At 51.0% G+C, this 11,208-nt stretch overlaps 1 protein-coding gene across 1 annotated transcript; it reads right to left on the bottom strand.

The window, feature by feature from the left end:
- Positions 1-1,484: 1,484 nt before the first annotated feature.
- Mpo (myeloperoxidase) lies at positions 1,485-11,061 on the bottom strand. The gene is made up of 12 exons (XM_029568101.1): positions 10,986-11,061; positions 10,744-10,837; positions 10,260-10,435; positions 10,030-10,153; positions 9,809-9,938; positions 9,519-9,725; positions 8,302-8,620; positions 6,209-6,369; positions 4,875-5,130; positions 4,248-4,418; positions 3,204-3,441; positions 1,485-2,514 (listed from the first exon to the last, which is right to left on the bottom strand). Exons 1-12 carry the CDS (start codon positions 11,059-11,061, stop codon positions 2,310-2,312), a joined length of 2,157 nt encoding a protein of 718 aa, XP_029423961.1. The 3' UTR covers positions 1,485-2,309.
- Positions 11,062-11,208: the final 147 nt, after the last annotated feature.

The raw sequence follows: 11,208 nt of genomic DNA, 5'->3' as shown, positions 1-11,208 counted from the left end.
CTATTGAAGATCTGGTCCATACCATTATCTTGAGATTCTTCTCCTTCCTGTATGCTTATGATTCGTAAGTTTGGTCTTTTTATGGTGCTACATAATTCTTGCTTATTCCATTCTTATGTTTTCCTAAATTTTTCATAATCTTTGCTTGAGTGGTCTAACTCGTCCACTCTTTAAAATGTTTTTGGTAGGGTCTTTATATCTCAGGCTAGCCTTGAACCCACAATGTAGCCTAGGATGGCCTTAAATTCTTTATCCTCCTAAATTTAGAGGATTTCAACCTCTCTGTTCCTGGGATATATGATAGTACCCTGGCTGATATGCTTCTTTTAAAAAAGAAAAACAAGAAAAAACACCCTCCAATGCACAAAGCCCTGAGTTCAATCTTAACACTATAAAAATTAACCAGTTAATGAATTGACTAGTTAGTTAATTTCTAGTTATTTAATTAAATTTACCCTTGTGGGTTCAGGTGGTGCAAGTCTATAACATCAGCTATTTGGGAGACTGAGGCAGGAGAATTATAAATTCAAGATTGGCCTATGCTAAAGAGTAAGTTCAAGGCCAGCACCACAGGGGAAAAAAATTATCCCATAGGTAAAGGCCACACAATCCGGGATTCAGAACCCCCATTTGTGTAGGAATGAAGGCATCCCATCATGGTGTGAGGGTTACCTGAGACAGTTCTGGATCATGACCCTGTTCTGGTACCCTCTGATGAGGCCTTCCTATCTCTGAGCAGCCCTTTCCTCCTCAGTGAAATGTTACTTGCCCTGCTGCTCCCCACAGTGAGGGCCCAGCTTTACCCCATCGTCTGGACATCTTCAACTCCTAACTGTGGGTGTCCTTCCCTATGTGTGGGAAAATAGGGGAAGAACAGGGAGTCTGCCAATCTAATATAGGCCAGCTCCAGGCAAGACCACAGCCCATGTCCTGGCACTGGCCCTCTCCTCTGGGCCCAGACATGTCTGCCCCCCTCTGAGGTCTGGTAACTGGAAACCTGGAGTGAGAAGGAGTCTTCCATTTTGGGGGCCACAGAATCACTCACTGCCAGGCTGCAGGGATGCAAGACAATGAAGTCCCCATTATCTGAGGAAAGCCTTCCCACCAGACCTCAGATTTCTGTCCCATAGGATAACCTGTTGTCCACCCACCCCAACACCTGACCGAGAATGAGCAAGTAGCAAATGTTTGCCCATGAACTGAACAAATATCAGGCCTTGGTGGCCGAATTCCCATTCTACAAAGTGTCAGGGTGGGAGGTGAGGGACAAGGGTATGCTCAGTGTGGACTGGTCCTGAGGCTTCTAAGTGCTACCTGCCCTCCACACATAGAAGGGCCACAGGAGATGGTCCTGATGCCATCATTCCACTCTAGAAAGACAGGGCCCTGAGGTACAGACCACACCAGCTCAAGTTCATAGCCCAAAGGGAGCCTCCCGCTGAAGCTACAGCCCCTTCACAGACACAGACAGAGCAGATCCCCATCCACAGTGCTTTATTACTGTAAACCTCAGGTACAAAAACAATACAGAAAGGCCAAAAAGGCCCCAGTTCCTCTCTAGACAGGCTCCTGTGAATAAGCAAGAGAACAGAGTAAGGGAGAAAGGGGAGCCACCGGCTGCACCTGGCTGGCTTAGGTCCATAACATAACCACACAGCACAACTGCTAACGATGCTGTCCTACAGAGGCCACTGCCTCACCTCTGCCAACCAGAACAAAATGAAGGCCTCAGCTCCTCCAAGGAACAAATGATACCTATCTTTCTTGTCTCTAATGTTTCCCATGCCTAGCACAGTGTCTGGCATATATTGACTGGTACTCAATAAGAGAAGAGCTGAGGATATAAGTGGGTCCTCTAATGAATGAGCTATAACTGCTGTCATTTATAAGGGGGAAAACTCAGGCTTAGGAAGATTAATTTGTCCAAGGTCACACATTAGTAAGCCACAGAGCCAGGACCTGAACTCAGGCAGTCTGCCTGGCTGCCTCCCATGTACTTAACATTCTCATTAGCAATAAGCACATAATCCTGTCAGTGACTCACATGCAAGGCACACCAAATATTGCCCATGTTCACAGACAACACACACATGAAATGCCGATTTACATATGTTGCATGTATGTATGCATGCACAAACATAACCTGAATATGCACATTCATACACATATATGCACATATAAATGAGTGTCCAGTCATTTGTTCAGCTGTCACCTACAGCAGGAATGGGTACACTTAGAGAAGGGAGTTCTCTGTGGTTTCCGCCAGCCAGTCTGGTATACACTGCAGTGTGACGTACCCTTCCCCAGGCTTAGGCTTCCCTCCAGGAAGTCAGATCCAGCCTAGGGAGGGAGTTACAGTTGACAAAGTCCCGGGGGAATGAGTTGGACATAAAGATGTTGTTCTTGGACACAGTGGTGATACCAGTGTTGTCACAGATGATGCGAGGCAAAGAGATCTGGGCTAGGGCCTGCCGTTGCTGGACACTGAACACACCAGGGTTCTCCCACCAAAACCTAAATGGAGGAACCACAGATATTATGCTTAAGGAGATCCAGGTTGGGAATATCCTGGGTTGAGAGGTCATCCCCTGGCCTGCGCTGCCCCCTGAATGCAAGAGGGTCACAGAAGATTCTGTCCTGAATCTCTAAGAGAGCTCTAAGCCCTGGGCAGTGCCTGCTTAGCACAGAGGACAGGAACAGAGCTTGCCTAGGTGGAGCCCCTATTCTAGTCCAATGACTTCAGGGCCCACCACAGGAATGCATCCACATCATTTATAATTTGTGCTCCCTGATTGCAGCATCTTTGTTTCTAATATCTCTAAAGGTGCATCACAGGCTAGGCAAGAACTAGACATAAAGATGCCAGGACCATGACAAAATGACAAGAAAGGAGACAGGGTAAAGCTAAATTGAGACTGTTCCATGGTGACTGATGCCTCCATAGTAGCAGAGGAGAAACCCAGAGGAAGTATTAAGAGTGGCATTTTTGGGGGCCAGTGAGATGGCTCAGTGGGTAAAGGCACTTGCCACCAAGGCTGACAACCTGAGTTCCATGGCCCAAACTCACATGTAGGAAAGAACCAATGCTTACAAGTTGTTCTGTGAGCTCCACACTACTCCCACCATGCCCTGTACACGTACACACATACACACGCGCACACATGCACACACATGTGCACCACCCTGCTGCCCCATGGCCTCACCGATCACCATCTCGTAGCTTCCTAAACTGGGTGCCAATGAGGCAGGCAAGGAGTTGGCCCACGCGTCCACCAGGGTTCAAGGGCTCGGCCACACCACCCATCCAGATGTCAATGTTGTTGGGTGTGCCATACTGTGCCATCAGCTTCCGTGCCAAGTCCAGGTTCTTTAGCACGGTTCCCAGTTCGCCCACGGTGCCAGGCTGTGGAAGTCCGCAGAATCGCCTCCAGGCATTGTATCCTGTATTGGGGCAGAAGACAGGTAGCTGTCAGTTGGTCCCTTGCCTGAAAAGTGGGGAAAGCACTGGGGAAAGCAGAGAAGATTCACATAGATGCCATTATCTCAAAAGCCCATCCCAACATACCAAGGCCATAGACAGAGGGGACCCCTGACTGCTTGACTCTGGCTAAATGGGACAGCTGATCCTCCTCAGACCCTTTCTTTCTGTCTTTCCCTTTCTCTCTCATCCTAAGGCAAACTCTAAATTGTCATAAATCCTGTCAGGTTCAAGAATGGAAACATTACATTATTCCCCAGAGCAACTCCAGGCATCTGTCTCTGACCTAGAAGGATGAAAGTGTGTCTCAGAGGCTCTATAACACAGGCCTGGGCTTTTGGATTAGGCTGATCCCCCTGGGTCCAAGCTCCAGATCTGTCACTGATTTGGCTATTACCACCTAGCCAGGCTCTGAACCCCTCTGAACCTTAGTTTCCTCATCAGCAAAATTAAAGTGGTAATCTCCTGCCCTTGAGTTCACAAATAAGTCAGAATGGATTGGTGATGGAGATGGGCTTTCAGATCATGGAATACTGTCTTTAGTTGCTTTGAAGGTTGCAAGGGTCCAACTTGCCAAGGAGCAGTAAGAGGCTGAAATTTGGTCACAGAGGCCTGGAAAAGGCAGAGCCTGACCTCGGATGCTTCCTGAGAACAAAATCTGTGGGGTGGGGAAAGCTCAGAGTAGCTGGGGGCACTGTAAAGGGGTGGCCTGAGTAGGAAGGAGAGCTATGGGCTACCTGGTCGACCAGGGCTGGGGCTGGCCCCTCACCTGGAAGACCATGGTCCCTGCTGCGCTGCATGTTCAGAGCAGGCAGATCCAGCCCGATCCTCATGACCTGCTCAAACAGTCGCTCTCGGATCTCATCCACCACGATTTGGTTCTGGCGATTCAGCTTGGCAGGGGTAGCCATGAGGCCCCGGAGGATGGGGTCGATTCCTCCTGGGGGTAAAAGGACAATGTTGGGTGGAAGGATCAGCTTGCTATCAGAGCTCAGAGTAGAGTCAGAGCTAGTCCAGGTAGAGTCCAGGGGACTACAGAAGAGGGCACATGCAATACTCAGTGCCAAGATGGCTCCAGTGAGTGGTCCTCATCAGATAGTCCCTAATCGTAGGAGCACATAGGTCTCAGGGAATAAGGCCATTCAGATCTACAAGGGTGGGGTGCTCCCAGTCACAGACTCCTGGATCATAGCATCAACACTTGAAAGGGAGCCATTTTCTATAAAAGCCACCCCCACCCTACTCAGTATTCTCAGAGTCAGGTGCAACGAAACTGCAAAGCCAGACTAGATCCCAAAGAAAGAAGGAAAGATCTCCCCAGCCTCCCTGCAGCCACACCCACATCATCTCAACTCTCTGCTGCTGGCTATTCTTTCCTGGCTTAGGGTCCACTCACCTTCCAGCACAACCCTCCAGCTGGCAAAAAAGACCTTGCTGAGTGGGACTCTGGGGTTGGGCCCTGTGGGTCGATACTGATTGTCCAGGCGGAACATGAAGGGTTGGATAAGGGTGTGGCCGTAGCGGAAGGCATTGGTGAAGACGTTGGAGATGCGTGGGTCCACTGAGTCATTGTAGCTGCGGTACATGGGTAAGTACTTCCTCATGGCCGCTGGCCCCAGCACCAGGGGCAAGTAGTCCCGGTAAGTGATGATCTAAAGAAAAGTCACTTGGAACTGCCTTTCTACTCACTCCTCCCTACAGTTTCTACCTGCTCCTGGCTTTTAGAGGATCCCTCCTACCTGGCTAGGATTGGGGATTACCATCCATGCTCTAAGGTCTGAACCTAACAGAGCAGCACTGAAGAGTGTAAACAGAGCTCGCTGTCACTGGCTAGGTAAACCTGGGTCATTTATCAACCTCTCTGGACCTCAAATGTAAATGAGGGATAATTACATTGCCTTCTGTCTCACAGGATTAAACAAAGCCTCTTCATTGTTGGTCGTTGTAATATCTCTCTTGCTCTTGAGGTATCAATGTCTTATTTCTCCTTGAGAGCCAGGGAAGCTGAAATGACTGAGGTTTCTCAACAGTGCCCAGCAAAAGCCTGGCCTACAGTAGGGCTTACTACAGGTTTATAGCAGGAAGACAGTTAGGAATGAGGCCTTCTCTGGTGTGAATGATGTCCCCCAGTGAACAGCAAAGCTGTGAGCCAATCTCACTCCAGATTCCAGGTGAGAATTGAAATGAATCCCACTTGTGGACTTAGTGCAAATCATAACCTCACTCTCATTACCTTCACCTCTTTCCCTTTCCAAAAGACAGCAGAGGTGTGTGTGTGTGTGTGTGTGTGTGTGTGTGTGTGTGATGTACATGAGTCTGTGAGTTCTTGAGGAGAATGGGGAGGTGAGACACTGGAATGTCAAAAGTTGGGAAACAGATCCAGGAATGCTGCCTTGGGGAGAAAAGAGGCTCAGGATGACAAGTGGTAGAGGAGCCAAGAGTGACAGTGACATGGGGGAAGAGAGAAATATTCACTGAACAGTCAGCATGCACCCTCTTGAGAACCCCCCAACACCATCCTGGGTCCCCAGAAAAGAAGAAGGTCTGGGAAGAGGAAGGGAAGGGAAGGGAAGTGAACTCTGTTAAGCATTTCATACCTGCCATGTGGCTTCTCCAATCCTCACAGCATCGTGGAAGAGGAAGCCAAGACTCAGGAGGGATAGCAACCCTGCCAAGGTCACATAGCTAGCTGCAGACCAGTTGGATGCCCAAGCACTCGGGACAGCCTACCTGGACCATGGCTCCCACAATCTTCCGGGCCTCCTGGTAAAGTGTCTCCCCATTCCAGCGGGGGTTCAGGCGCTTGAGCTGTGTAGCCAGACGGTTGTGCTCTCGAACAAAGAGGGTGTGCATGGAGGTGAGCTCAGGCATCTCACTGGAGCGTGTGTCGCCTTAGGGAAGCAAAGTCACTGTTATGTCGATGGCCTCCATCCCAGAAAATACCTCTCCATTGGAACCCCCTGCCCATCCAAGGCCTGCAATGGCTCCCACATGCCTTCTTTCCACGTACCTTCACACACCAAGCTCAGTTATGTGAGAATACCCTGATCTGCCATAAGAGCTCAGGGACACTGTGGGCCCTCACGCCATTGGGTCTGACTTGCCACCTTCCTGTAGCTCAGACCAGGAGCTCAAGATCTAGGTCCAAGGCTTGAGGTTTTCTGTCTTTTACACACACACACACACACACACACACACACACGTAAACACAAGATTTCAGCACCATGCCTGGTACAAAGTAGGACATCCATGAATCCATGAACACTATCTACTTAACTGATTGTCTTGATTTGAGGTAAACTGGGAAGTAGCATGCATGTTTCCTGTTAAAATTGGATACAATCTCAGACTCCTTCTCAATACAGGACCCAGAAAGCCTCTACTATTTGAAGGTAGTTGTCAGTACTATACTTACTATATCCCAACTGTGAGAACTGTGAGGCTGCTGGGAGTGTGGGAAAGGGACAGGATGTGCGGAGTCCACACACAAGACTATTCAAGGAAACTAAACATGATCCCTGATTCCTTTGGTCTTCCCCAAACCTTCTTCAGGAAAGGCTGGAGGGTGAAGGTCAGGGCCTTTTTAGCAAGACACTGAGCTCAGCATTGTCAACTCTAGTAAGGAAATTTTAAGAGGAAACAATATTTCAAAAGCAGCTTCTCCATCCCATGTACAGTCAGAGGTCATGACTAACCCAGAAGACAGTGGATCCCTCCCCAGGAAATCTACCCTTGCATTGACCTTGACTCTCCTGACAGAGATCCCAGGAAAGAACACCTAGGCCCTAGAAGGGAGAGGGTGGGTGAGAATGGACCTCAGTCCACTACTGGGTTTACATCAAAACACAGTAGTTTGGGTACATGGTGCACATGTATAATCCCAGTACTTGGAAGGTTAAAATAGGAAAATTGAGGAACATTCGAGGCTATCCTGGGCTATACAGCAAGCACCAGACCAGCTAAGGCTAGCTGTACGATGAGACCCTGCCTCCACCACACACACACACACACACACACACACACACACACACACACACACACACACACACACACATATACAGAGAGAGAGAGAGAGAGAGAGAGAGAGAATTTGGGAGAATGGCGAGAGAGAGAGAGAGAGAGAGAGAGAGAGAGAGAGAGAGAGAATTTGGGAGAATGACATCAATCCCTGCCCCAGTCCTATGCCCACACTGGTAGGTATCCACATTTGAAGCCCTTGTCCTCTGTCTTTACAGGTAGCCAAAGTGGGCAGGAGGTGATATTCTGTAACACTATCCACTAGAACCTTCTAGGATGATAAAGACCACCACTTCTGCACTGCCCAGTAGGGGAGCCATAACTCATGGGCTACTGAGCACTCAAAATGTGGCTTCTTCAGCCAAGAAACTTTTTATTTAATCTAATTTAAAATAATTTAAATAAAAATAACTACATATGGCTGCTGGTTCTAGACTGGACTATGTAATTCCAGAGGGTGAGGGCACCATTTTCTCTGTGTCCCTTTAGTTCCCTGTCCCTGAGGAGCAACTGGGTTCTCTTCCTTTCCAGAGTCCAAAGGGGAAAAGAAACAGAAAAGGATGGATAGAAGCTCTTAGCCAGTCCTGTGTCTCCATCTTAGATCGAAGGGGTAGAGTGTGTGTGTGTGTGTGTGTGTGTGTGTGTGTGTGCATGTTTCCCTTTCTGTTTCCATCCAACTGTCACCAAGGCAACCAGACTAATAAGTTGGTGAGACCAGTCTCTCTCATCACAATCCACAAGCCGCTTACACACAGGCACCCTCAAAGGAAACGTCAATGCCACTCCAGTCCAGGCCCCAGACTGACCTGCCAGGAAGCAAGGGATGTGCACAGAGCGGTTGGTGAGGAGACAAGGGTCATCGTGTAGGGTATCAAAGGGCATCAGGGCTCTGCCATTGTCTTGGAAGCGGGTGTTGACAGCCAGCAGCCCCAACTGGTTGGTCAGGTTGCGGAGCTTCATGGCCAGGGGGTCCTCACTGCCATACACCATGCTGGCATCCACAAAGGAAGTGAGTGCATTGATCTGGTTGCGAATGGTGATGTTGCTCCCGGTGCAGGCGGGGCAGGAGCGGAAGAAGGGGATGCAGTCCTGTTGGTTCTTGATTCGAGGGTCATTAGGAGGGATCTGCAGCAGAGAGAGGGGCTAGGCTGCTCATGAGGGTAGGGACAGTGGGCATGAGTGGATCTCCTCCACCTAAAGGGGCGAACCCCCTCTGGCCTCGACATCCCACAGAGAGGCCTTTCTAGGCCCAGTAGGATCACTGCCTGGGGTTCAGCCAGCACAGTGCCTCTGAAGTTTAGGGGTGACAAGAGTACACTGAACTGAAAATTGGGGAGTTCCCTTGGGGTTGGGCAAAGCCACTCCTCAGACCCCTTTTAACTAAATTGTCTCTGTCTCTCTTCTGCAGCCTGGTCTCTGGGTTGGGTTTCTGTGTTCTCACTAGGCCTCCTCCTTTCCTGTTTTTACATTTCCCTTGTCTGTTTCCTGTCTGTCACCCTGGCCCTGTCAGTCTTCTGTCTGTCCCTTTCTCTCTCTCCCTCTCAGACTCTCCCTTCTGTCTTTCCATTTCCTTCTCCACTTAGCAGGTGCTCCAGCCTTGCCCACTGGGCAACCCAAACACACACACACACACACACACACACACACACACACACACACCCTCCGTGTGAGGTAGAGTGAAGGAAGGCCAGGAGGAAACAGTCCTAGGCAGGAGGCTTCCACACGGGAAGTGTGAGTGACACAGGCCAGGTCCTCTTCCCAGAATACAAAGAGCCAGTCATCCACCACCCAGGACAATGTTACCATAACCTAATAGGGACATAACATTAACTCTCCAAGAGCAGTGTCCTGGTTGACAACTGGCTCTGCCAAAGGACACAGGCATTGACACTGGACTGAGGAGGCTGGACTAGCCTTACTCAGAAACTAGAAAGGAACCATGCACAGAAGGGACATGGCCACTCCTATGATCTATCGCCTCCTCTCCAGGACACAGGCCTTGGTGAATGGAAGGAGGCAGCACCTTCAGGGGGAAGCAGGGTGGTTGCTGTAGGCAGCTGATCTCACAGTTGAGGCCAGTGAGGAAAGAGGCCCGGGCAGCTGGCTCCGGGGTGAAGTCCAGATCGTGGTCCAGGAACTGGCCCCACTGCATAAACATGAGCGAGCGTTCCTGGTCCGGGGTCAGCTGTTCGGTAGGGAAGCGCACGATGGCGTTGGAGACAGCGCGGGCCTGTAGGGACAGCGGGCATCAGGGGCCTCTGGATCGCAAGCACAGCATCCAGCTGCGCTCCGCCTCCTCTGCCCCGCGCTCACCAGGGGCACCGGAAAGCCGGCGCGTTTGACCCCCGGCGTCCAGCCGAACGGCAGCGAGAAGCCATCCTCGTACTCTGCCGGCAGCCAGCGCTTAAAGGCGCGGTTAGAGGCCCCCAGCGTGGGGCTGCGTCTGCAGGGGAAGCACAGGGCGCTGGCGCGAAGGGCTGCCACAGGCGGGACCCACCCGCCCCTCCTCCCTGAGCTCCTGCGGGGCCCCGCACCTGTTGTTGCAGTGTCCAGTGATCGTGCGATACTTGTCCTTCTCGGGACACGTCACCCCTACGTCCTGGTAGGCGCAGCCACTTGACTTGGACAACAGATTCAGCTGAGCAGGTGTCAGCACGTCTGCGAGGGCGTACCGGGGTGTGAGAGCCGAGCCTCCCTACCACCTGCCCCAGCTGTGGCAGGTGTCACTAGGAGCAGGAGCTTGGGATGGGAGGAGCTACAGTACCAGTGACATTGAAAGGCCCTGGCCACAGGGGCTGCAGCTTCCTCTTCAGCAGGTCTAGGGCCACGTGCAGATAGTCGGCAGCCCTCACAGCAGTCCGGGTGCCTGCCACTGGCTGCTTGAAATAGGACAAGAGTTCCATGGGGCTGGCAGAGCCACTTCGAAGTCGCTGCTTGATGCTGCTTAGACAGAGAGGACCAGAGAAGGGGTACAGAGATACTCAGCAGAGCCCCAGCCCAGGAGTGGGCAAGCAGGACATGCAGACAGACCCACAAAGCAAAAATTGTTTTTAACCAGAAGGCTATGGACCTGACTGTCCAGACAGAAGCAAAGCCAGGGGAGGAGTGGTTTTGAAGATGTTCTCATACCCAGGTACACAAGACAGACAAACAGAGGTCTAGCTTCACCCATAGATCCCCCCCACCCACCTTCTCCAAAAGACATGGGGCAGCTTTGTCCAGGGATAGCCGGTGCCTTGAACCCTCACCTCTCACGCTGCTCCTTGTAAGCCTTGTCCACTAGCCACTTGGCCTCCTCCATGCTGGTCAGCACCAATGAAGTCTCCACCTCTCCCAGGACAGCTGCCCAGAGCAGGGATCACAAGGTTAGTTATGGCTCCCAAAACCATCATTTGGCTCCAGAACAAAGGAGGCCAGCACTGGGAAGAAAGAGCCCTTGGTCTCAGACCCTCCCTCCAGCATATCCACCTTCTCCTTTCTGCACTGTTACCTGGAGTGGCATTGTCAGAAGGCTGAGGCATGACCAGAAGGGCCAGGAGGCCTGCTAGGGTCAGGAACAGCTTCATCTCTGCAATTAGACCCCAGCCCAGAAAGTACCCTGAGTGTGTGGGTGAAGAGAAGCCCACTCACCCTCTTCCCAAGCCTCGACTCCCACCTTCATAACCAGTGGCCTATGTCGAGGCCTCTGTGAGGAAAGGATCTACAACCCAATC

This window comes from Nannospalax galili, unplaced genomic scaffold (genome assembly GCF_000622305.1).
Source record: "Nannospalax galili isolate Female #2095 unplaced genomic scaffold, S.galili_v1.0 scaffold879, whole genome shotgun sequence".
Lineage (NCBI taxonomy): Eukaryota > Metazoa > Chordata > Mammalia > Rodentia > Spalacidae > Nannospalax > Nannospalax galili.
This window is presented reverse-complemented; position numbering and strand designations above follow the sequence as displayed.

Excerpts from the sequence above, each read along its gene's own strand:
- Mpo (XM_029568101.1), bottom strand. The coding sequence starts at position 11,061 with ATGAAGCTGTTCCTGACCCTAGCAGGCCTCCTGGCCCTTCTGGTCATG. Across the intron at positions 5,131-6,208 it reads TTGTGGGAGCCATGGTCCAG|ATCATCACTTACCGGGACTA; the intron begins GTAGGCTGTCCC and ends ACTTTTCTTTAG. Across the intron at positions 4,419-4,874 it reads CTGGAGGGTTGTGCTGGAAG|GAGGAATCGACCCCATCCTC; the intron begins GTGAGTGGACCC and ends TTTTACCCCCAG.